A 26891-nucleotide genomic window follows, 5' to 3' on the forward strand; every position below is an offset into this window, starting at 1 on the left:
TCTCTGTTAATCTTCAGGCTGCTTGAAACAGGCACAATGACAATCCCATGCTAGACAGCAGCATTAGGATAGACTTAGATTAGCAATATAAGGCAGTATTTTCAATAGTGCAAATGATTTACTGTCAAAATGAGTTATTTAGAGATGTGCTTCAATACTTCTATTCTTTAAATTAGGAGATGCTTTTTAACACAATAACAACTACAATAAAAGAGTTGATGTTTCAACTGCAATGGTCTTTATTTTGTAGATTGTCAGTTGGTCAGAGCCACAACAGTTCTTACACACCTTAAATCTGTTTTGGACACGAAAGTTACCCGCTTACATGCTTTTCTTCTAGGTATTAACACTGATTTTTTATTATGTGATTTGTTTTATTTTTTCCAAAGTGTGGTGTGATTCAGTCAATGCTGAGAGCTCGCTGTGCTACATGCTACCTGAAAACAAGGTGTGAGACAGCTCCTGACAGTCTGCATTGACAGAAGACTGATGGGTGGGAACAAAATTAGAGGTACAGACTTGTTAGGCTTGCATCACCTCAGAGGAGGGAAGGAGAAAGGCATAATCCTTGAGAAAGCTAAACCTGCTGACAGGATCCAGAACCTTTAATCAAGAGACAAGGTAGTAGCCACACCCAGTAACACCACTGTCTCCAGTAATAGCAGTGTTTTGGAACCAAGGAGTGGGAGGAGGAGCAAGATGTTCTGCAATAAATGTTTGGCCAGACCTGACAGATGGAGGTGAGCTGCTTCCCAGCTCCAATGTCCTCTGTGCCACTTGGATTGGCAGTGGAGATGCCCATATGGAGCCCGCTTGTCCTAACAGAGAGGAAAGCACTGCAAGGGTGTGACTTGCATCATCCCACATGTCCAGGGGAAGACAAGATAGCATCTTCCAGATATGCCTCTGTCTCTGCAGTGGCTTTAAAGTGAACCCAGGATGTTCACATCTGGTCAGACAAACTTCACGCAGGACCTAACGTACTCCTGCCACCACAGGAATTTAGCCCAAGAAACAATAAAGTGTGTTGGCTCTGTGAGAGATGAGTGAGCAGCTCTTTCTCCATTCTCATTTCAGGCCTTGGCCTTGCTACTGAAATACATATTGCAACTGCTGCTAGGTATAAACATAAAATCATATTTTCCACATATATTGCTTCTTGTCCAGTACTGCCTGGGGAAAGAGTCAGATGTGAAAAATAGTCACCAGTCCCAGGATCCTGTCACTGCCATGAGTACAGGGCTCAGATTCTGCCCTTAGAGTTCACAGAATAGCACTGGTGCACCACAGCCAGGACAAGGTATTTTCTCTAAAATAAAAAAGCAGCAGTGCTTTTAGTCACACTGACTGTAGGATGGAAGGAAGTACTGGCCTCAAATTACAGCTCTACACAAAGAGGTGGCTATTGGAACTGCAGGTTAAATTACAAGAGCAAAACCCAAAGCCTCTGAAGAGCAGACCTGGGAGCCTCCTGGTTTTGGGAACAGCTCAGAAGAATCGGGTTTTGCAGTGCCTGCTGGGATCTGCTGTGTAACTGCTGACTTAACTTTCTTGGGCGTTGGTATTAACGTGTCTGTGTCTGTGTAACACTTGTCATATACCAGGCTGAGGAGCAGCCAGTCCCCAGACACATGGTTCATCAGGTGATATTCAAGGCGTGCTAGTCTTCAGTGCTGTAGAGTCTCATGTCAAGATCTCCTCCCACGCAGTAAAACTCAGGATCTCGGGATAGGATCCCCACAGGATGCAATAGAAAAGTACTCATGGGAGCCAGCACATTACACGGGGACCCTCTTAAGCTACATGGTCACTATGACACAGTATATGGTTTTGGCACTGCTTTGTAAAGAAAATTGAAAGCCTGCACAGGTCATGACCATCACCTCTGTGCAGCACCAAATGAACCAGAGCTCCCTCGAGAGCACCCCAGCCTTCTAACATCCCTCTAGCACAAGCCAGTGCATAACCACTCCGCGTGTTTATGACTGAACATCCTGACACCTGATGGGAAGTGCTTTGAGGCCTACCAAGCATGGACTACAGAGCTCACAGCTGGTAAAGACTGCAGGAGTTGGAGTTGTTGGAGTAGGCAGGCTCCAGTACAATGAAAACTAGAAGGGGAGAGAGATGTAAACAGTGCAGAAAGCACATTCATCACACGCCAAACATTCCTGTGCAAGCCCTACCCCCACAGGCACCATCTCTATCAGTCTTCCCCTCACAGCTGCTCACAGAACTGCTGTGCTGTGGTGAGTGGGACTCCCTACCAGTGGGATGCAGCACCTTGCACAGGACCAGGACTCCTCCCTCTATTCCTGTTTAAAATTTTACCATCAAGGATGGCAAAACAAAGTTACTAGGGGCACAGTAGGGTAGCATGGATGGGAGCAATGAGGTCAAGCTGCTTAATCCGCATGTTTTTGCAGGGACAGACGTGAGATGTGGCTGCTTGCAACATGCTCATGGCAGGTAACTGGTCAAGGAGAACAGGAAAAGGGAGGGGAATGTGAAATTTGGTTTCAGTTACTAATCCTCAGCAGCAATGATACAGAAACAGGCAGGGTCTTGCCAAGACGAGACACGTCTGCAGAGGTGTTTGCAGCACACACACCTTCTTGATGTGCCATGAGTCTTCAGGGGAGCAAGCAATGCTGTGTTCAGAAGGCCTCCTTCTGCAGGTAGGGCTTCGCTTACACCCACTGTGAAGCTCCATGTTCAGCTGAAGGAACTAGCCACCACAAACTCTGAACCAACCAACTCTGATAATCAGGTTTTGACGCTCCTAACCATTACTAACCACTTAAACTTCAGCTGAGCACCTCCTGCCCCTCTGCACAAATCCCAAAACAGAGATCAAAACCCAGAAAGGGAAAAAATTTTGCCATCCACAAAGGGCTTCTTTCAGGGCTACTGATCTTGTAGAAGAAGCCTGCTTATCTGTAGTCTGAGTTCCACAGTAGGACTCAGTTTACTAGTCTGCCTCAAATAGAGGTGACGGTTTTGATGGTAAAATTACACATCAAACCCCTCTAGGCTTTGTAATACAAAAAGTCAAATTTCATAGCCTCCTCTTACATTGGACGTTGCAGCTATAGGTCAGAGAGTAAATGTCTTTGGTCCATTATTCCTAGTTTTATAAAGAGGGAAATGCAAAAGGCTTGAGGAGAGGGGATCATTGTGTCAAGGTCCCCTGGTTAGTAACAGTGGTAAGAAGAAAAGAGCAGTTTCCTGGGTGCCAGCCCTTTGCACTGACACAGTTCCACATATGCAAAAGGCTCCCTTGAGGCCTCAGCAGCTAAAATACTGTGAATTTGTAATCAAGAGCTAAAAGGAAAACAACCTGGCTGATCCCACTTCTGGGTCAAGAGTTCATTGTTTTCCAAGCTGTTGTTCTTTGTTTCCATCTGAATCAGAGTAAGCTCGCTTCTGCCCATGTCTGAAAGAAACAATGCAAGTGGTTAAAACTCTTCCAAAGCCAGAGTTGCCTTTCTACTGAGCAAACCCTCTGAACACTGTGCTAGTTCAGTAACTAAAGGATAACTAAAAGTTATCACAGTGGTTAACAGAACTCACTGCTGGCTGATACTAGCTACAATCCTCTTAGGTAGGAAAACGTGTTACATTCATGTGCCATCTTTGGAGGTAGTGGAAATTGATCCTACAGCTGACCTTCTTTTCAATGAGTTTGAGGACTGCACTACTGAGATGTTCCTGGAAAGGAACTTGAATTGTGTTTTAACTTTGTCAGAATGGCATATAGCTGTTTTACTCTTCTTATAAACTCTTCCTTGTACTCCTGGTTTGGAGACTTGAGATAAATTAGGAGATTCTGTGCTTTCACACTGGTCGCTCTATTTCTTACAGCCCTGTTTATGAAAAGTACTTAGCTGCATCTTGAAGCTTTCAGTAACTGAAATTTTAAATCCAGATGGATGACATCTAATTTAATCTCCTCTTTGGAACAAAACTGTTGATTGAACAAATATTGATAAAGAAATAAATCAGAAAAAAACTTACAGAGCAATATGGGTACCAACTCCTGATGTTATTGCTAAAAGTCACAGCTGCAGCTGGCTCTTATAGAGAGGTGTGCACCTTCACTCCACCATGACTGACAGCTTCACTGGTTTCTTGTTCCACATCTACACTGAGAAGACAGAGGGAAAGTGATCAGGGCCAAAGCCAGAGCCACAGGGGTGCATGGACAGCCAGTTTTTCAGAGTCTAGGCACTGCACTACTGAGACTCCTCCCAGTTAGACTGGGTCACCATCACTAAGGAAAGGATAAAATTAACTTAGCTATTAGAGATGTTTGGCTAATAAATAAAACAGTGGAACAGTTCTGCGTAACAGTGGATGCAACTGTAGACAGAGGTATGTTCTGGCTGCTTGCCTGGATGTAAATACTGCATGACTAAAATTATTTGCTTTGCCCAAGCTCAAAACCAATCAATTCAATAGAAACAAGAGAGATTCCATGGAGCTGAGCGTGTATTCAAAGCTGTGAGTCCAGGAAGCATGAACTGTGTGTGTCTTGGGGCACCATTCCTTCCTTCGGCACCCTCCTTCCCCAGGTCCCTGAGTCCCTTTTGGTTGACATCACATCTCATGTTGAAAAAGCACGGGGATCTCAGCGGAGAGCCGTGTGCATCAGGAAGCAGACAGGGAAAGACACAATAAACAGAAGACTTATCCAAAACCAGCGTGTCAGGCCTGCAGCACTGGTCCAGCTCGTTTAATGTCTGGCAAAGGAACCACAGTCTGCGGTGTCTGATGAATGTCATGACTGCCTTGGGTAGGATCCAGATCAGGTCCTCATCCTGTGTCATTTTTTTGCAGAGAATTACTGCTGACTCCTGGGATTTTCCCTCTGTGGTGAATAGGTCACAATGTCTCTCTGTTACTGCAAAGCAGGAGTTCATAGCTGCTCAATCCACCCAGAACTGGAGCACTGAAGGCACAAAAACAAACAGCAGCCCAGGGGATGAGATGGAGCACAGAAGCAGAAAGTTGGAGAGACAATGCAGTGGGAGGTGTCAGGGAAGAGGTTAAGGGCCAGGATGACTTCGTCAGCAAAGAGAAGCAGCAGTAAAAGGTTTTTACTGTCCCACGGCAGCAGGGAAGGTGTGACAGAGAGCTAAAGAGCCAAGATGGCCTCATCGGAAAGCAACCCCTGCTGACTCACTGACTGAGTCACAGCCTTGCCCAGCCTCTGTTCTTCTTCCAATCAAGGAAACAGCAACTTCCCACAAGCTTCTTTAAAGGCTGCCATTTGCTGAGCATTCCCGCACCAAGTTTCCACTCTTGAACAATCCCCTGTGCCCTTCCATGTCTGTTACCCAGCAGGAGGCACAGTCCTTCAAAGTACACAGTGTCCTGAGGGAGGAAATGGTGATGTGGCCTCTCCAAAGCAGAAAAGGGAGATTTTCTTCTGATCAGCCCATGCAAGCTGTGCCTCAGATGGCAAAAGACAGGCTCTCACAGGAAGGGAGGCAAGGGGAAAATTCAAGCTGGGAGATTTCCATTCTGACACTGAACCTCTGCCCTGTTGGGGAAAATGCTCACCTTCACAGTACCACATTGCTTTGAAAGAGGAGATTGCACACCCTGCTGCTGTTCTTTTAGGGTGGGCAGAAGATGGCCTACAGTGAGAGACACAAAAACTCAGGAATGACAATTGCCTCAAATAAATTCCTGTCTGGATTCAGAAAAAAATCTGTGAAAATCAACAAGTAAGAGTAATGTTACAGACGGAAAGACTATACATGAGAAGATTTCAAGAATAGGAAAATGACACAGGAAATAGGGAAAAATCTCTACACTGGCAAGGCTAAAAGGGAGTTTTTAAAGTCCATTAGGAACATGAACAATCTTCATTACACTACAGGCCAAGAAGTAGATGAGAAAAACATTATTAAGGCTCCTAAGAGGCATGAGGTCTTTATAAATGTTTTTGTTCTCTTTCAGGACGCAATGTCTTTTGGGATCTTGCCATAATCTCAGAGAATGACCAGAACATAGGTGAGATCAACACCCTAGAGCACTGGGATAACCAAAGAATGTTAGTCTCCTGGTACAATCCACAAGCAACTATAAAATTGCACTGAGAATATGTGCGGGTACCATAAAGAATTTGGGACCATAACTAAGAGGCTATGCCAGTGACACCAGCAAGGGATTTATTTCTGAGACAGAAGCCTTTAACACAGCCAAATATGTTTATTTGTCTCAGCTCAAAAACTACCTGGAATTTTCTAATCTGGAAAACAACAACCCTGAGAAGGACTCAAGAGTCACCATGGACATGTATCTGGACTCAAGCACCCAAGGTAGTGGTGTGGGTAAAAATGCCAGTGTGGTCCTCAGACAAACAACCATGTAGAAAGCTGGGGGAGAAAAGCGGTTCTATCTCTCTAGTTCATGTTGATGGAGAAGATGCCGAAACTGTTCTTATATTTTTGTTGTTCATAAATTGGATAGGGAGCAAGAAAAAGCCCTCAAATAATTGGTTGGAGGAAGGAAACAATCATAAGACTAGAAGAGCCCAGGCTGCTTACCTTATCCAAAGGCAGTGGCAAGCCTAGATTACAAAGTATGTCTGGTGAGAAAACAGGCTTTTAAAATTGCCACAGAAAGGCACAACATGCACCTATGGTTGGAAACGCAAAAATAAGGTGCAGTTTTAAACTGTGAGGGTAATTAATCACTGGAGGAAATGATCAAAGGAAGTGACTTCTCCTGCTTTTCATGTTTTCCATGCAGTACACAATACCTTTCTAGGGGCTGCTACAGCCAAATTGCTCAGCAAAGATTAGAGCAGACATGGGAAGAGGGATTTGTTATTGTCTGGTTGTTTACACTGTCTGAAGACATTTTAATGCATCATCTGGAATATGGGAATTCACACTTGTCACCTTTGCCATTGAACTTGAGTGGTGTTCCCTTCTACATCCATGCTCTTTTTCTTGATGGATCTTTAATCCCTTCCCTTATGCTTGGCTAATCAACTTCAAAAACACAGGGAGAACATCCCTAAATGGCAAAGCAGCCTGGAGCTGGCCAGCCTGGTGGGGCAATAATTACCCACATGCGGAATTAGCCCTGCTTGGGAAAGAGCTACAGGATGTGCCCTGTAGGGACTGAGAGACTGATGGCGACATCAAAGAGTGCAGACAAGATCTGAGAATCATTGCTGGATGAAGGCTCCCTGAGCACCTGAGTGGAAAAGAGGTCTGTTAGGCCCCAGAGAAAGCATGATGCTAAACTTCTTAGACCTAAACTGAGTCCAAACAAGTTAAAGATTGGGCAAAAATCTGTATGTTCAGAGATCTTTAAACCCAAAAGTTGTGGGCCTGTGAAGGTTAGGTGCCTCTGCAACAAGACTTTCAGGAGTCTGGTCTCAGGCACCTCCACTCTACCAATATCCATCTTTAGTGTTCAAGTCTTCCAAGGAAACCAAACCCTGGACTATAAAACACATCTGTAACTACTTGTACTTCACAGTGATACACACAAGGTGGGGGAGGGAAAGCTGCTTGGGGAACAATTTTGGCCAAAAACACTAGGCCGTTCCTTTGCTATTTAAAGAATCTTCCAATCTGTTCAGAGCAGGGACTGTGCCAGTTTTTAGCACACACAGAATGTTTGCCTTTTCCTCTAACACAACAGCAAGAGAAGTCCCTTTGTTTCTTGAGGTCTGTAATAGAGACTGGATACCTTCTTCCAGATAGCTGTTACAACTGAACAGTAGGCACTGCCTTCAGGACATGTTACTGAGAAAAATACAACATTCTGCTGTACCACGACAGTCAAATTAGTGAAACAGCTCCTCCACAGATTTGTAGTCTAGGAATAACACCCACTATCAAAGGATGATGCACTGATTTCAGGCTTCTGTGATCTATAGCCCAACAGTACCAAATTCCCAAAGCCAGACTTCTCTGTGATCTTGTGTCTAAACTGCCTGTAGTGGAAGAAATCATAAACCCATTTCAAGGGGTGCAGATTGAGGCTTGCAGATGAGAAAGTGCGATGGTGGATACTTGGTTACTGACAGGGGTAGCTATTAGGAAATGACACCGTTGTTATTGTTACTATTTACCCGACTTCGGAGTGAAGCTAAACATTTTTGAAAAACTGCTTAAAATAATTGGTTTCTTCCCGTGCTAAAGGCCCACTTCTTCCAAGTGCTTTCTCTGATGGCTTGCTGACCCAAAGGGCGCACTTTCCACCGCTGCTGCGTAGCAGCTCCCTGGGTGGCAATATCTGTGGGACCTCTTGTGGGCTCTGTTCTAAATTGCATGTTGGCTGCAGAGCGCTAGGGAAAAATGTTTCCGTGATAATTTGTAGATACATCAAAGAGCCTTTTACTTCACATGCCTTCGTGTGGATTCGCAGAAGTTTGATAGTAAAGTGCAATCTACAGGGAACGGTAAAAACAAGGAAGGAATTGCATTTTAAAGGGGAAATTTAATCCCCGACTGACGCTCGTTCATGCTTTGGCTTCTTTACAGAGACAGCAGTGAATATAAAATCAAAGAATGGTTAAGGTTGGAAGGGGCTTTACAGATGGCCTAGTTTCAGCCCCCTGCCACGGGCAGGGACACCTCCCACTAGTCCCCGTTGCTCAGAGCCGCCATGGCGGACGCGCTCCCGGCCCTCTCTATGGTCCGCGCTCCCGGCCCTCTCTATGGTCCGCGCTCCCGCCGCGGTGCATTGTGGGCGCGTGGCGGACCTATGGCGCCGGTGTAGGGCCTGGTGCGCAGGGCGGAGGCGGCCGCGCTGTGAGTGCCCGGGAGGGCGGCGGGTGGGCGGCCTGGGGGGGCTGCGGGGGCTGCGGGGGGAGCCCTGAGGGGGGAAAGGCGGCCGTGAGGCAGGAGGTGCAGGGGGGGAGCTCCCCCAGCGAGGGACGAGCTGCGGCCCGGCGCTGCGATTCGACCCCCCCCCCCCCCCCCGGGAGGGCGCAGCCCGGCGAGGCCGAGGCAGTTCAGCTTCAGGCCGGTCACTCTCTCTTGGCCCATAACTCCTGGTAGCGCTTAAGAGATTTTTTCAGGCCCGCGTTTCTGAAACCTCAGAGGTCGGTGTGGCGGTTCCCGAGTGGTTTCAGGTGGGGTTTGGGTCCTTTTAGGGCAAAGTGAACACAGACTGACTTAGTCCTACGAGGAGCGGCTGAGGGAGCTGGGGATGTTTAGCCTGGATTAAAGGTGGCTTAGGGGGATCCTTCTCACTGTCTACAACCACCTGAAAGGAGGTTATAGCCAGGTGGGGGTCTTCTCCGAGGCAATTAGTGACAGGACGAGAGAACACAGTCTTAAGTCACAACAGTGGAGATTCAAGTTGGACATTAGGAGGAATTTCTTCACAGAAAGCGTGAGTAGACATTGAAGTGGGCTGCCCATGGAGGTGGTGGAGTCACTGTCCCTGGAGATGTTTAAGGAAAGACTGAACATGGCATTTAGTGCCATGATTTGGTTGGCGAGGTGGTGATCAGTTGTGGCTTGGACTCCATGGTCTCAGAGGTCATTTCCAACCTAATTGATTCTGTGATTCTCTGATATAAGCGAACCAGGGGCACTTGCCAGACAATTTGTTAATGTTTCATGAAACTAGTGCAGCCACATTGGATACCATTCTTCACCTAAATTCATGGATCCATTGTGTTACATATAATTAGCATAGATAAGTTACAAGAGCAAGTGACTTTCTTGCATCATGGGTCTGGCAGAGTCTGTGCCAAGGCAGAGCTAAAATGTCTCGCTGAGCTTCAGCTGACTTGCAAAGCATCAGTGAAACGTATCAGCCATCCTTGATTAACAAGTCAAGCCTAGTTACTGTCTCACTTCTTTTTGAAGGTGTTTCCTTCTGCTAATTTTGTTTTCTCAGTGTGTGACCCACTCAGTGGGTCAGTGGCAGTAACTGTGTTCTGCCTGATGGGATGTTACTTTCAGCCACAGGTTCTATTGTAATTTTGACACTGAAGTTGTGTGCTTTGTGCTCTCGTTAAAAGTGACTAAATAACAAATAATGTAAGTAGAGCATAAATATTTGTATACCACAAAAGCATACAAAGCAATGTCATGGGTTTTTTCTTTGCTTTTTAATATTTTTAGTAGGTTCTCTTGTCACCCTTCAATGTTCAACATTCTGGTTGGTAGGACTAGTGCCTTTATATTCTCTGCAGGTTTCTGTGTCCTTAATATCTTTAGGCTTTGGTTAGTGCATGTGTGTGTCTTGGTGAAGCAGAAATGAGAATCATTTTAGATAGATTTAAGATCACAGAATTATAGAATAACCTGAGTTGGAAGGGACCCATCCTCATCAAAGTCCATCTCCTGGCCCTGCACAGGACAGCCCCAAGAGTCACACCATGTGCCTCAGAGCTTTGTCCAAACACTTCTTGAACTCTGTCAGGCTTGGTGCTGTGACCACTTCCCTGGGGAGCCTGTCCCAGGGCCCACCCACCCTCTGGGTGAAGAACCTTTTCCTGATATCCAATGCAAACCTCCCCTGACACACCTTCATGCTGTTACCTCAGTCCTGATGGTGCTGGTTGATCACACAGGGTTTTCTGGCGTTGGTTAACCCCCTCCAACTCTTGGCTGGCATAGTGGTTTGGGATTACAGGGTCTCTGGGTCCCCTCCAGCAGCAGTGAACACAGTGAGTGCTGACAGGGTGTCTGCATGGCTGAGGCTGGCTGAGTCTGTCTCACTCCTTTGCCACAGAATAATTGATAGGAGCAGTTTTGCAGCATCAGCCAGTTTGTTTTTTAGGACATGCTGGCAATATGTGAGTTCCTGCAGTTTCTCAGGGAGAGCTGGTTACAACTTCTCCATTTGCCCAAGCTTTTTTATTTACGTTTTGTTTACTAAGGGTGAAGTTGTCAGCCTTGCACCACCAGGAAAACATTGATCCCAGCCCTTCAGAAGGTGCTGCTGGCCAACTGGAGCTCTGCACAGGTCGGTCCCAAAGGACTGTGCCCCAGCATTCATAACAGGGTTGTGCCTGCACTGGAAAATGGAGCAGGGCCATGGCCAGGGCTGGAGCACTCAGGTTGCGTGATCTTCATCAGTGTTTAACAACCAGCACCATCCTGGGCGTGCTGTGCTATGTGTCCACCAACATTTCTGGTGATGGTACCTATGGTTTGTGGAATAATGAAGGGATTATTCCCTGCAGGCAGTCATTTTTGACTGCAGTTTTTCAGGAGGAGAAAGAGTTCAGTTGCAAGACTGAGCCACTTGTTTTAAGAATTGGAGACCAGCTCCTGGGCAGTTTTATTTACTTTACAAAGGTGTCTTCATATTCTTGTTAGAATCTGTGTGTTGTCTTTCAAGCATGTTGGCAAAGATTTTATTTTGAAAATCTAGATAAATTCTGTTCAATAAAAAGCTCCTTAAATTTCAAGGGTCAGGAGTCAAGCGATAGCTGGTGTTCTGTGGTGGGACTTCTTACTGCTTTTACAGTTTAGGAGCAAAGTAGCTTCTGATGAATGTCTTTCACTACATGTTTAGTAACAACTGGGTTTATCCCTTGATTGTTTAGGAGTTAAAATGACGACAGCAGCAAGGCCAACGTTTGAACCTGCAAGAGGAGGAAGAGGAAAAGGTGAAGGAGATTTAAGCCAGCTATCCAAACAATATTCCAGCAGAGATCTTCCTTCTCATACTAAAATCAAATACAGGTCAGTATTGGTGTTTTGGGTCTTAGGGCAAAACAGGCTGGGAAAGATATTTTTGTTATGAGTGGTACCTGAAATTTTCATGGTAGATGTTGATGTGTTCGACAGTGAGCAGGGTCCAGAGCTTGTGCAGCAATGCTGAACAAGTGGGCTGAAAGTGAAAGTCTCAAAAGCAGACCTAGGAGATCAAATGCAGTGCAGGTGATTGGAGAGGTTTAGTTTTAGTGGTATTTGTTACTGCTTGTGGACGTGAAACATCAGAAGGAGAATATGAACATTGGAGACTGAGCACTTTGGGCAGTGGAGTGGAAAGGAAGCCACCGAAAGTGCTGTCACTTGCAGAGCAAGATGGGATGGGAGAAACCAGGTTGAGCGTGTCTTAAAAGTGGGAAAACCATGTCATGTTCTTGGCAAAAGACCACTTGGTAATGGCATTAAGAGGAGGCAGGAAAATCACAAAATAGCACTCAGGCAGTAGTATGTATTGGAAGAGCTGATGTTAAACACTGCAAGTGGTTCATGCAGGTCCTATGAGAGGAAATTGCTTTAGCCACCGAGAAAGATAATGTGATCTTAGGAATATTTTCCTCTGTATGCATTGAAATGCATAAAAATCTTTGTTGTCTTTTTGAAAGATTAAATAAAATCTGGAGTCAATGTGATACATAGAATTTCTATTAAATGTGACAACCTAAAAATGTTTGTTTTATCTGACCGATGTTGCTCTTTTCCATGAAATTACTGTCAAGGTTTTACTTCTGTGCTTTTTTGTGTAGATGTTTACCCTGTCACCTCTTCCCTCCTGGCCCTTTGGTTTTTAAGAATACATATTCATAAGGGAGTTGGAGTGTTTTGGAGAATACCAAAATCAACAGCACAAAAAATGCTGTCAAATGTGTTTTACTGGTGCTTTGTTTTTTAAACAAAAATAGGATTTGGAACACCAGTCTGTTGCTTTGAAAGAAGTGTGTAGGGACAGGTATGTACAGGAATAAACAATGTGTGTTTTAACAAATCTATCTGTGTGAGAGGGACAGATGGAGGGAGCATTAAGTGTCTTCTGTTCTTTCTTCCAAATACCTAATACAAAGTTGTCTTTGTTAAATTGCCAGGACTGCATCATTGCAGGAAAAGTTCAGTGTTTCAGTCCCACTCATGTTCGCCTGAATGACACAGGGTTTGGGGGGATTTTGCAGCTCTAACAGGAATTCCAAGTTCAGGTTTTTAATTACAAAAGCAAATTAAATACTTCATCGTAAAGACAGACTGTGCACACAATGTGTTTATAATGGCTCAAGTCTGGGTTTCATCCAGACACTCTTATTTCCAGCACTAGGTTCACAGAGAGGTGAAAGGAATTGCTGCTTGTTTTTATTCCTTAGTTCTTTTCAAGATTTCCACAGTAATTTCAGCACTCTCTAGGTGGCACTTGGTGTGACTCAGATATACATAGTTCATTGCTTTTGGTCAATGTGTTATATAAAAGAGGGACAAACACGTTTCAAGACGTTTCACTAAAGCTCGTGTTTTGCTTGTTCTCCCAACCTTTTTTATTAGTGGTCATGGTCTGTGAAGGTTTATGAAAAGGATGTTCTAGTCTTGGTCTTGTCTGTAAGGTTCAGAGACTGGGTTTGCAGCAGCAACTTCGGGGAAGAAAATGGTGAAGAAAGGTCACCGTAGTGCTGTTCACCCCAGGATTTATTGGCCTCCTTGGAAAAATTGCTCCCAGATGCAGACTGTCAAAATTCAGACTTTCTTTCCCCCTTCTTTGTTATTTTAGACAGACCACTCAGGATGCTCCTGAAGAGGTGCGTAACCGTGATTTCAGAAGGGAGCTGGAGGAGAGAGAACGTGTCGCTGCAAGAGAGAAGAACAGAGACAGACCAACCAGAGGTAAAAACAGAGAAACAAAAATCTGAAAGGCTTTGTGTGGCACTGCTCTTGCATGAAGCTTAGTGTTGTAAGAAGTTTGCAGGTTACAGACAGCATGTCATGGGAGTAGAATTTGGGGTATTGGTCTGATAGTTCAGAGCTGTTGACCTGCAAGGGAATGTCTGCTGGCTTTCATTCTGGCTTCATGCTAGCAGGAATCTAGGCCAGCCAGTAGAAAAGCCTAGGCCATCATGCAGGCCAGCTGATACAGTGTGGTTGTAACAAATTGGCAACAAGTATGTACAGCTAATAAAGGGCTTTTTCTTGTACTTGGACAAGCGAGACAGGAAGGAGAAGGGGGAGTGACTCATCTTCTGGTGTTCACAGCACCAGCGTAACAATAAATCTGTTTTGAAAGTACACAGTTCTGTTCAGATACAGGGAAGTAATAATTAAAATCAAAGAGCATCTTGAGAAATACTCATTTTTAGCACTAAGCTTGGCATACTTTAAGCACTTTAGGTGTAAAAATATTGCACGGCTTTCAAATTTCAAGTTTTGGTTTGGGCAAAAGTAGCCAAGAGTAATGCTTTGGGGTGATCCTAAATGGGAATCCTCCAGTTGGATATATAGAATAAGGATATTTTTTCCATAGCTATTCTTTCTGTCTTAAATAATGACTTAAAAAAATTCTGGAGGCCAAATCGTAAGTTTGGGATGTTATCACTTCTCTTGAGGATATCTACAGGGGACGAATTAGCATGGACATTAAGACTGAGAAGTGAGGGAAAAGTGAGCATAAGCTTGTTTCTCTTACTGTAATGCAAGACAAATATTTTGTGAAGATTTTTGCTTTCTGACATTAGATGCTGTTAAATGAAGTGACTTACTTTAAACTCTTCTGCCATAGAACATACAACATCATCTTCTGTGTCTAAGAAGCCTCGACTAGACCAGATTCCTGCAGCAAATCTTGATGCAGATGATCCGCTTACGGATGTGTGTATCTTTTGTCTGTCTTCTTTCCTTTTATTGTCCTGCCTTCAGGATTTGCTCTTAATGGAACATGTAGTTTTACGTTTGCTAAAGATTTAAGACAGGTTCCGACGTATCTTCCTTTTACAGTTTCTGTACTGTGGTGAAAGTCCAGAGCGGTTCAGAGGATTCTGGTCCGTGCTGTTCTTGGAAAGCACACAAAAACTAGGGAACTGAAAATACCACTTAAAGTGTGGGTAATGGGTGACTTTTTTGTCCACTACTGGGTTAGTTAGAATTCCTCAAAGGTAGAACTGCTGGGATATATGTAAATGACTGTCTGCATGAGCAAAAGATGCTTACCCTTGGCTCCTTTCCTCCTGCTGACATCTAGGACCTAGGTCAAAGGTTTGACAATAAGCTCAGGGTTTTTTAATCCTGTGATACTGGGTCCCAGCAGTATTGGACGGAGTATTCAGGCACAATGTTGTAATGACTTCTGTCACAGTGATTAGAGAGTGTTTGAGGACGGCCATTCTCTAGGGTCTGTCAGTCACACTGCATTTTTAATTGCAGTCATCCTGAAAGCACAAACATATTTTTGTCTTGACTTTACTATACAAGAGCAAACAAACCATTTGTGTTGTGTTTTCTGCTACTACAAGCATCCACATGCTTCAGAAATCAGCAAATAACAGCCTTAGCTGGGCAGACCAGGATTGTTTTTATTAAATGAAATAAATGAGCTGATTCTTACTTCTATTTGTTGCTATTAGGAAGATGATGAAGATGAGGACTTGGAAGACAGTGATGATGATGACACTGCAGCTCTTTTGGCTGAACTGGAAAAAATCAAGAAAGAACGAGCTGAGGAACAGGCTCGAAAGGTAAAATCTCACCTGTTTAAGAGCACCTGGGTTTTTTTGTAAACTGGTGTTTATTAGAACTGGTATGCCTTAAGTACTTAGGGCAAGTAAGAACTGCTAAACACAGTGCCGTTCAAGTATGATGTATTTGTTCTTCTATCTAATAATTGTCAAGAATATAGATATACTGAATGTTTTACTCACTGAAACATTTTATTCTCTTCTCCTACAGTTTGTAGAGGCAGTCAGTCAAGATAATCTTGCTTTTCATATGCAAGTCATCTGAGGACAACTATCCTGCCAAATTGTATAGGTGGCATTAGTGAGCTACATACTATCCAGTGTAATTTAATTTGTTAATTAGCTTTTATGAAACAAAAAAGTTATTTCTGAAATAAAGATATGTGCTTTTTGATGCTGCTTCTTGTGGCTGCAGGTTTTATATAGTAGTTGTTTTTCATAGAATTGGTGCTGTGTTGCCTTGACAAGGAGCACCAGTTTTAACTGTAAGACCGGAACTATTTCCATGTGGTTATACACAGGCAGATTCATTTGAAAAATGTCTCTGCAAAAACAAACAATAATACAGCAGTCTTTTCAGAACTGGGAAACTCAATGCACATGTAGCTTTCACACCTCCCTGTAATCTCTGTCTACAGACAGAAGCACCGTTTTCTGCCCTTGAAAGGGGAGTGAAGTCCTTGTAGATACAGATGTTTTCCTGTGAGTGGGATTAAAACCTTTGCTTTTGGCTCCTTTGTGTAAGAGAGACTGTTGGGCTGGAGTGCATTAGCAAAATCCCTGATTGATTAATGGACTTCCTTGGACTTTATCTGGGGATAGTCTGTGTTGTCAAACTGGTCAGGATTTAGAATTGCATTGGGTACTGGCTATAACGTTGTATTGCAATAGAGTTTAGAGTCCAGGTATTTAATCTCACTGCTGAAACACTCTGTCTTTGGGGGTGCAACAGAAGTGGATACATGTAGCATTCCCTCATCTGTTTTTACCAAGTGCTTTCTTTTTTTGAATAGGGCTTAAATCATCTTAGTGCATTTGTAAAATGTTGCTTCCTTCAGTAGTTTTGTACATTTTTATAAGTATATTCTTCTTTAAAGTAAACCAAAACAAAAACCCCAAAGCAAACAAACAAAAAAAAATCTGTCAGAAAACCAAGCCACCTGTCACCTTTTTATAAACTAATCTGAGATGTTTTTTAGAAATGCTGAACAGGAGGCTAATCAAAGGCTGCTCTGTCAACTTAATGTTTTGAAGCCACTGAACTACCCCTGACCTTTCCTGTAGCTTAACACACATATTCATAGTTTAGTGTTTTTCATGAATGCTTAGTTGGCAGTGAACAGGGCATAGCTTCTAGCAGACACTAGAAAGAGCTAGGAGAGAATAATGTTTCAATTGCTGTAGGCAGCAATGTAGTGCATGCCTGTTCTTGCCTAAAAATATAGAAATGTACCTTTAGAATCAACAAGGCCTGTAAAAACCAGTGAGCTCTGCAATTTTGGAGTTAAGTAGTACGGAAGGCTAAAAGCTGTACCATGCTGCTTCAGTGCAGAAATTTTGCTGTAGAAGACTGTTGATACTTGATTCTCCATCTGGCCTGTGAGTGGTCTCATGCATTAAAGTATGTCTGAAGACATGTCTCGTCTCTTTATCTGGGCATTTGAGGCACGTCACGCAGAACTGAAGTTGTCTTTTGTGGTAACAACATGGTGAAAATGACTTAAAAACACTGGTAACAATTCTTCCACGTATTCCTGTGTGAGATGTACAAAACTGCCAATAAGGTGTATCCATGTGTAGGGAAGACTTTGACTTCAGCTGTCCTTGCACAGTGCTTAAAATGAAAGCTTAGGTCCGTGTGGATTTTTCATTTTACCTGATAGTTGAAATTATATATCTCGATTAAACAACATAACTTGTCACATTTCAATGTAGAGAACTTACATTATAAAAATAATGGTAGTAAATTGCAACTCAGACAACCAAGTTCGTGCTTCTCTTTTCATGTGTGGGAAGTAAGAATCTCCTTGAAATTCTAATTTTGTCACTAGAGGGTGCTAAAAGCCATGAAGTATTTAGGATAGCACTTGTTTTATTTTCCTTTCTTAACTGGTATTGTGTTTTACCATCATGGACATTCTCCTTCCCCCAGAAGCAGAGTTTGTAATGTCCAGTGCTATGTGCATACTCAGTATTTGCATGTTAACATTAAATGAACATTTGTTTCTTCCTAAAAATTAGTATGTTATTTATTTGCAATAGTACCCACTATTGCACACGCACTGTCTAGACCTACACTATTCATCCTTTCACTGGTTGGTGGCAGGTAGGCTCTCTTTAAAACTGGCATCTTCAGTAAATAAAGGGTGCTCTACAGATTCTTAGAATTTTATTTTATTGGGGTTTTTTGAGAGTAGGAAACTCTATGTTGATGAAAAAAGTAAAAACCAGGGTGGGGCTCAGTCTTGGAAAGAGTCTTTTAAAGGTAAGTAAGGGTCTCCTTCAGAAAGATTGCTTATGTGTGTTGGCTTTAAGTGGTACAGTCTCTTTAGATTATGCCTTGTTTTCCATGGCATTGAAATAAGGTGGTACTGGCAAAGGATTTTATAGTAAAAATATATATATATATATAAAGATATATATTTATGCAAATATATATTTGTATATATTTATATATTTTTTTATATATTTATATATAAATATATATATAAATTCCTTTTTCGTTCAGATATGGGGGATTTCATACAGCTATGTATTGCAAACCATAATTTAAACATAATTTTGTAAGTAACCTTGTATTAATCAGTCAGCTGACGTCAGGATAACATCTCATGTGAAGTCTTAATTGTGTACTTGCTGTTAATCCTAATCCATGTACAGGAATGCTTTATCTGCTGAAATGCTGCTGTCCATAGCAGGCAGTGTGGGTAAACCGGTGTCCAAGCAGAGGGAAACTGCAGAGTGAATGCCTGTTCTCTCTTCATTCTGCAGGTCATTCTTGAATCTCGTTATATGGACAGATTAATGTATCTTTTCTTCTCATCTTCTTGGACCATTCCAGGGTCTTAATAAGATTAAGTGGGTAAAATAAGTAATATATCCCGAACCTGTGCGATATGTAGTTTTCCCCAGATACTTCAGTTATTTTGATTTATTAAAATGCTAGTCCAATTATTTCTGAGACTTCAGTTAAGAGTAAACTGTATTTTTGTTGACTCTCTTCACTCGTCACTTTGGTGTCCATTACTTACATTGCCGTGAAAGGAGGACTGCTCCTTTCAAAATGCATATCTGGTGAGACAGCAGTTAAAAAGAAAATATGAGAATCTGCTTTTTTCAGGTCATTGTGTTCTCTGTTAACTGCCCTTATGTGGTAATACCAATTTCCGTAGAAATCCTCTAAATCTAATTTTGACAATGTTAGTTGTAAGAGGTTGTAATAGTTTGCCAGCCAAATAACCAATTCTTCTCAAAGCTTGTTAACTTCTCAAAATGCTTAAATTCTCTTGAATTACGTAGAATCATTAAACAAATACCATGAATGTTTTTTAAAAACTGAGCATGGGAGTCCTGACTTTTTTCATGCCATCCACAATTGTAATCTAAGGTTGTTTCTAGTAGACACTAAACTAACCAGGAAATTCTAGTTTTGAAAGCCTTTTCTGTGGAATAATTCTAGGTCTTTATAAAACTGTACAAATGCTGGGTCTGTGTCTGTGTTAACCATCCATGGATAGGCTTCATGTAAGCATTTCAGTGTTCTAAATTCAGCTTTACAACGCTCTTGATTTTCAATTTGCAAGTGCTTCCTTAAAAGGTAAATTGAAATAATTAAAAACAAACTTCAAATCAGCGAGCAGCTGAATGTACAAGTGCAGTTCCAGCAAAGCTGTTTGAACATCCAGTCATTTTTTGCCTAGTTGAAGACAGACTTAAAGTTTTTGATATGTTTTCTTAACAGTTTTATTTCACCAAATGTTTCTCTGTAACTAAATATATTACTTTACCAGTGGTCACAGTAGATCTTAGCTCTGCCCTGTGTCTTAGCCGTGTCACAGGCATTCAAATAAAACATCAGAAAATGAGTCTTGATAAATATTAACCTTTTCCCTTAAATCTTAAGGGTCTGACTAAAACTAGAATATCAAATTGGTGATATAAGACAGAATTTCAGTAAAGAGGCAAAAGCAGTTTCATTCAGTTATTTGAATCACTGTGTTGCACAGAGATAGTAATTTGCACAGGATCAAATAACTGGGGTGAATCTCTGCATTACTGAGTTTCATTCCCTGCTGCTAAGGGCAGGGCTGTCACAGTGTGTAATTCAAAAATTAGCATTCAAATCAGGTTATGTGAATTTATTTTTTTTTTCCAGCCTTCAGTGAAATGTGGGTATTTCAGGTTTCCTTTCAGCTACTCAACATCTATGAAAACAAAGTAGGGTAACTGACTTTATTACAATGGAGTAGTTTCAGGAATTTTAGCACTTTCTGTAAAAGTAATCTCGCTCTGTGCTAAGGGTAGGGACTATACTAAAAAAAATAACCATAGTAACAATACTGCTTGTCTTTCCTTTGCTGTCAGAAACAAACATGCCCAGGGACTGTTAAATCTTAAAGCAAGATAAGGAATAATTGTTTAGTTAAGGTTAATATAGTTCTGTCCACTTTTTTTCCCCCCAGCTGTGCTGCTGCATGGTGAGTGCAGTTGTGCAGCAAAGGCTTGCTGTGAGATCTAATTTACATAGCAGCATGCCTGTCTGCTTGCTCGGGGTATGGGGCTCCCTCTGCCAGTCCAGTTGTATTCCCCACCCCACACGGTGGTTACAACGTGGCTGATGTCTGATGGATCTCTGCAGAGAGTTGGTGCAGCACGCTGCCTCTGAACAGCACAGCGTTGCTGGCTGTAGTGAGGGAATAATCCATAGCATGTTTTTTGCTGAAATGGCTTAGGAAAAGCGTTATAAACCACCTCGTGTTGCGGAACAGAAAGGCAAGCAAAGAGGCATTATTTTAGAAAGGTGGAGTGAATACAGATGTATTGTTTTCCCCCTTAGGCTTTTCTTCTGTTGTGGGTTTGTTGTATTCGTAGTGCTGTAGCTTAATAAGCCTTTGTTCCACCACACACAAGAACAACGGAGGCACTAGGAGCTGCTTATTTTGTGAACAGCTGTGCTAGATTGTGCCTCAGAGGTGTGAAGCTCAGACAGCTATGAAGGTTACGTCTGGTCTGTTTGATTTAATACAACCCATGCTCCAGCGCCTGCAGTGTCCCAGCTTTCAGTGGAGGAGTGGGCAGTGGAAGATTTATGTGGAAAATTATGAAACATAATGAAAACCTCTTTTGGCTGGAAATGAGGGATTTTGTATCTCTGGCCAAAATATATCACTTAGCTTAAGTGTAAATGTCAACTTTACAATGCTGTGAATTACACCTAGTATTTTCTCCACGTCATGTCTCTAAGATACAAAACTTAGTAAATTATCTTTTTTTTTTGTCTTGAATACCTTCTTTGGGAAATTTTAGTGAAGCTAAATAATGCAAACAAGATCTTTGAGACCAGTCTTTAGAATTAGCCTGTTTCCTGAAAATCGTAGCAAATATATTGATATGTCATCCAACCTAGAACAGCTTTGAACAACTGAATTCCATAAATAAATTACCATATGTGCCGAGTCTTCTTTGTAAAGTGACTAAAACTGGCGATGCCTTAGTCAACAGATCTGCTTCCTTCTGTTCTGAAAAATATATCTGTTTCTGCTATTATGAGCCTCAAAAATATCCCAGAGACAGAGGAGCTAACTAAAACTTTTATTTGAATAAAAGGGAGAGTTCACTAGACAATCCCCAGTGAGGTCTCTCCACTTGATAGAGGTCACAGCATCTTTTATCCCCTTGCCCGAAACCCAGGTCCCTCCGTTTCCCCAGTGGCTGAAGTACTCCAGGGTTACAGGCTTTCTGACACCCCTGCAATGTGTCCCCCATTCCATGGTCATTAGGGAAGAGGTCCCTAGCATTTTCAAAATGGAGGTTTACTGATCCTTTGCTGTTGATAGATCCCCTTGTTTCTGGGCAGACGCACCTTTCTGTGACTGACAACTGAACAACCAGTAACTTGTTGCTTCCCACCACCAAATGCGACCACACTACAGACTTTGCAAGAATACCTATTTATTCCTAAGACTTCTTTGCTTTCACACTCTAAATCTGTTGATTTTTAATGACAAAGATAAGCTTATGCAGTTTGTTAGTACTTAGTTGTTCTGCCTCTGCAGGTCTAAAAGACAGCAGAACTGTGTTTGTTACCAGAGCTGAGAAGCAGTGAAGGGCCACACAAAGTGCCCCTGGGCTCTGCAGCATCTCCTACTGCAAATACAGAAAACTTTTTTTTCTGTATTTTCTGAATTTTTTTTTCTGTAATTGTTGTCACTATAAAATGACATTTGACAGTTTCTGTTAATGTTATGTTCATAATTGTTTTTATTAATTTAATAGGTGCAAAAGTAAAATGTAATCATATGAAATTCCCAAGATTGCCCCTACCACTTCTTTCAATTATAAGGCAGTTTTTGCCACCCTCCAGTCCTCTGCAATTGTAATTCACTTAAGTCAATGCAATATTTTGCTAGCAATAGCCAGCTTTAGACAGAATCCAGTTGAACCTGAAAGGCCAAGTTGTTGGGGCCAATGTGCAGGTTATGTATCCCAGCCTCCACGGTGGTGCCGTGGAGATGCAGTCAGTAGAGCCTGGAGTGTCGCTGGTCTCCTGTGTGAGTAGTTTAGTATGAACAGAAGGCCCATCTTGACTTCCTATTGTATCCTCTTGACCTCTGCCGAGATGTGAGCTCAGGTGCCTATGGGCCCATGTCTAGCTGTAGGTGTCTTAACCCAGACCTCAGTCCCTCTTTTGGTCTTATACAATTGCCTGTAGTGTAATACTTCTTGAAAGTGTTATTTCAGTTTTGGTTGGTTTTTTCTATCATCACATTTTATCACTTCAGTCTGATAATGCTTTTCTTTGTTGTCAGGAAGTAAGCTATGTCAGGCTAATTGAGGCTGAAGGATATTACATGGGTTATGTCAAGCAGATAGAAGTTAGGATGAAGTGTAACATGCCTTTTAAAAATCTTATTATAGGAAATTTGAGTGTACATCTTTATGTAATAAGAACACTGGAGTACTGTATGCATATTTTTTATGATTCTTAATATTGGCTTTATAATTCCCTAGTGATTCTCAATGTTTACAATTCAAATGACTGAGTGCTTTTCACTTCTCTTCATGCAGGGTAGAGAGTGCTGGAAGCATCAGCTTTGTAGGAACTGTTGAGATTAAATCCAAAATGGGGGAAGGGAGGGAAGAAGAACTGTAATTCCCACCAAAAGGTGCTGGCTGACTCCAGTTGACCTTTGATCATTAAAAAACCACTGTGTGTGGAGAGCATTGTAGTTCTGTATTTGTCAGTGGTGTGTGGATGCATTTTCATGCATCATAAAAACCCAGTCTAAGATAGTAATGTCTGCCCCAGATAAAGTAATGTGTGATGCAGAGGTTTAGTAACTTTGGGTTGCAGCTGAGGTTGTCTTGGAAGTTTGAGGGCAAGACTGTGCTGTGCTCTACGTGCCACCTTCAGAAGAGTTCACCTGGAGTTCAGTTCTGAAATGGAAAACTGCCGTGTCTGTTTGCATGTATAGGACTTGGGAGAAGTTCTTTCCACAGAAGCATTTTTCAACAGAGGACTATTATTTTCTTACAGTGGTCTTATTAGTACTACCTTCTCTTGAGTATGAATTTTTGGTATGCAGCTTTCTTATTTGCTTTCAAGGTTTGTCCCAGGCTGCTTGTGTTTTCAGAGTCTCACTTTTAATGGAGCATTGAAGATTAAAGTTAATGATGCAGAGCCCACCTCACTTTGGACAACACAGAGAACACTTCACATGCTTGCATCCTGTTGTAAATTTGCTTAATGGTCTTAAAGAGAATTTGATCACCTCCCAGGAGACACCTGAAGATCAATATTGGGTTTTTCGGTCATACCAGTATCCTAGATTTTGCTTGGTTTCAAATCAGTGCTTTGCATGCATGAGCTGTACAATAGTCTGAGGGCTGCTGGACTTCTGGTGGGAAGACATGACACAGAGGGCAGTAAATTGTATTTCACTGCTGTTGGCTACTCCATGTTACACAGAAAGATGATGGTAAATCAGAGGTTGACATGCTGTGCAGAGAAGCTGCATACATTTCTTGTCTCTTATCCACAGAGAAAAATATAATGTGAGTTTGTATTTCAAATATGGGGAGAAATTGTTGTTCCATATAAAATATTTTTGCTCTCTGTGTTTCCTTATTTACTGTGGTGGTAATAACTGAAGTTGGAATGCAAATGTTGGATTTAGAGCTATGTTTGAAAATTAAAACTTTAGTTGATGTATGTTAATAACTTTTAACTGCTGTAGTTTGTGTTAAAGCTCCATGGATACAGCAGCAAAGGCAAGTTTTGCCTATGCATGTGGTTTAATAAGGGCATTACAGTGCTTGTCCTGAAGCTGTGCCCTGGTTTTAAGCAATATGCCCTTTTGGGGAGCTTTTGTCATCCCACTGGCGATTAATTGCAGCTGGTTCTACATTTTATTTGTGAGAAGCAGTGTATTGGTGGGTGTTTTTTCATAACTAAAACTTGAGTAGATTTTGGAAGGTAAAATCTTTACCAGTGATCCTGCATCATCTGGTATTCGTAAGTATGTGAAATCTGTGGTGTTCTTAGGACAACTGAAGTATTTTAAAAGAAAATTTCATAGCATCATGAAATGGTTTGAGTTGTAAGGGACCTTAAAGATCATCTAGTTCCATCCCCCCTGCCATGGGCAGGGGCACCTTCCACTAGACGAGGTTGCTTACAGCTCCATCCAGCCTGGCCTTGAACACTTCTAGGGATGGGGCATCCATCCAGAATTTCACATACCTGATCAATTTAATTGAAAAATATTGTAAGTTGTAAATAGTAATAAATCACTTAGTATTGATTAAATATTTAAAGCTAGAGAGCTCTGGCTAGCATCAGCATCGAGTTTAGCACTTAAACCCGATAAACACTTGCATCAAGGAAATTGTTTCCTCTTTTGGGATCCCGTAAAAGTCCTCAGGCATGAATTTTCTGCAGTTCAGAAAAAAACCCTCACCAATCTTATGATCTCTTTGCCTTTAATTTATATAATTTTTAAAAACCCTGGTTTGATTCTCCTGCAGTGCTAATGAGACTTCATTTTTTAACTAGAATGTCTTCAGACCTGGTTAGTCATCCAAATTTAAATTTTTCTTTTTCCTTCTGATTCTTTCATCTGAGATCACTCCCGGCAGTATTTGTGAAAGCTTGTGGAAAAATACGGTGACATAAAATGAATATTACACATCAATTCTGAAGTCTGTGAACATTTAAGTCACTAGATATGTTAATAGAGCTTGGAAGCGTGGGCAGTGAAATTACTTTGTGTTGCTTGTAGTGCATTGCTTCACTTAGGCTTAAGTTACAAGCATTTGACAGTACAAGGAGAAGAAAATTTTTCTGCTCCTTAATATTGGAACTCTTAAATAGTCTTATGACATCTTTTGTTCAGTTTCACCGAGGAATTCTCAATATCCTTTTTAATTGGTCCCGAGGGAAGTTTTAGTTGTGAAACCCAAACAGCTGCTGAAAACAGAAGTTTCAACATGCTGTAAGGTTTCTTCTACCTAGTGAATATTGTGTGATGTACTCTCTTTTCTCATGAGGATAAAAAAAGTCTTTTAAGCTGTATACAATTTTTAATAAATATGTAAATGGTAAAGCTAGAATTTAAATGAATATTTGATGGGGCATCACAGCTAAGTAGAGCAGATATGAGTGTTTGACAGTTTATTAGCAAAGTTAGGCTCTTTAGAATATCTCTACTTCTATCCTCATAAGCAAGTGCCAAACACTCTGAAAAGTCTGAGCTAGAAATTAAAGCTCCATCTGTGCAAGTGTTCACAATTAAATAATTATTATCTCTACCAACTAGAGGAGAAAAGCAGCGTAGAAAAGTAATATATCCTCTTCTGGTTCTCAGGAACAAGAGCAAAAGGCTGAAGAAGAAAGAATTAGGATGGAGAACATTCTGAGTGGTAACCCACTGCTGAACCTTACCGGCCCAGCACAGCCTCAGGCAAACTTCAAAGTGAAGAGGAGGTACTGTGCAGTTTGTTTCCTGATACCCGTCCCCTTGCTCCCTCTCTCTATTCAGTCAGAAAATGTTATCACTGCTACTAGTTTTTGTTTCCTTCCTCGGATCTTGTCACAAGCAGTGTAATGTAGGATTGGGATAGTGATGCAGGTAGTGATTGTCTTGCGCCTATTAAAATTAATGAATACCAGCCTTTTTCTCAACACAGTTCTTATTTGCAGGTATTCCAGTTACTGTTGGGTTTATCAAAAATTAGGCCCATCAGATTAAAGGTTTTTTTTCTGCTCTGTTCAAATTGTCATTAATTTCTGTAAAGATAACCTTTAATCTGCTAATACTCACCTTGCTTCTAACTCATGAGTATGTAGGAGATGCCTTAGAATAGAAAAATGTATCTTCTTTTCTGAAAGACTAAAATCTAGTCCTGCTGACTAGTTCTTTAAATAGGAGCATCAAACTCCATTTATGTGTTTTTTGTAAATTGCACCTAATTTTCATACAAACTTACTGAAGTTAAAAACTTTTGTTTTCAGGTGGGATGATGACGTTGTCTTCAAGAATTGTGCCAAGGGGATAGATGAAACAAAAAAGGACAAAAGATTCGTGAATGATACTCTGCGATCAGAATTTCACAAAAAGTTCATGGAAAAATATATCAAGTAGTACAGTTTTATGTGGAGTGGTGCAGAAGGACTTGGAAGGTCATGGTCGTTTCCTCCCTTTCCCTCAGAATTTAAGTCTGAATATTTGGTCATGGATTCCCAAATGATTTTCCAAGATCATCAGCATCTTCACAATTAGTAATTGCTATGTATCTAGAGTTTTTATTTCTGCATTATGTGTTTTCCTTTTCAGTTTTAATTAAACCAGTTTGTGTTTCATGAATGTTTTTATGTTCACGTGTGCTTATTTTTACTGGCCACCTTGTAAATGGTAGAAGAGAGAAGCTGATTTGCAATAAACACTGCTGATCATTTAAATTGCTTTCCAAATTTTGTATTTGTATTTGTAGTGATGGCGTTTCGTAACTTGCACAATGTAGATAAATGTCAGTACTATCAAAGATGGGGACAAGCCGAGTATGGTAAGCAGTGCGAACTGAAAAGAGCTGCACTTGCTTTAGCAAACTAGACTTCCTCTTAATAGCTAGTTAGAAACTTAATCTTCGGGGTTTGTTTCTTCCTACAGTCAAGCGAGTTAAGATTTGGCAGGATAGCTCCAAGTTCTTAGCAGCTTTCCTGCTTTTTGGGCTCTCTTGTCTCAGTACATCTGAAGCAATG

At 41.7% G+C, this 26891-nt stretch overlaps 1 protein-coding gene and 1 long non-coding RNA gene across 4 annotated transcripts; one reads left to right on the top strand and one right to left on the bottom strand.

The window, feature by feature from the left end:
• Window positions 1–215: 215 nt before the first annotated feature.
• On the bottom strand, window positions 216–8596 carry LOC113995487. The gene is made up of 2 exons (XR_003543408.2): window positions 4018–8596; window positions 216–3436 (listed from the first exon to the last, which is right to left on the bottom strand). It is a non-coding gene; the product is annotated as an uncharacterized LOC113995487 (long non-coding RNA).
• Window positions 8597–8714: 118 nt separating this feature from the next.
• CWC15 (CWC15 spliceosome associated protein homolog) lies at window positions 8715–26591 on the top strand. 3 transcript variants are annotated; one of them, XM_039380050.1, is made up of 8 exons: window positions 8715–8783; window positions 11543–11681; window positions 13459–13571; window positions 14461–14549; window positions 15302–15412; window positions 25498–25616; window positions 26145–26319; window positions 26394–26591. In XM_039380050.1, exons 2-7 carry the CDS (start codon window positions 11551–11553, stop codon window positions 26272–26274), a joined length of 693 nt encoding a protein of 230 aa, XP_039235984.1. In that variant the 5' UTR covers window positions 8715–8783; window positions 11543–11550; the 3' UTR covers window positions 26275–26319; window positions 26394–26591. The 3 variants fall into 3 exon arrangements, with proteins under 3 accessions (XP_039235984.1, XP_027591402.1, XP_027591403.1); XM_027735601.2 differs by having other exon boundaries at window positions 26145–26591; XM_027735602.2 differs by lacking the exon at window positions 8715–8783 and adding an exon at window positions 9083–9369 and having other exon boundaries at window positions 26145–26591.
• The last annotated feature ends 300 nt before the right edge of the window (window positions 26592–26891 follow it).

Source organism: Pipra filicauda, unplaced genomic scaffold, assembly GCF_003945595.2.
Source record: "Pipra filicauda isolate LSUMZ 115617 unplaced genomic scaffold, ASM394559v2 scaffold184_size3518187_pilon, whole genome shotgun sequence".
NCBI lineage: Eukaryota > Metazoa > Chordata > Aves > Passeriformes > Pipridae > Pipra > Pipra filicauda.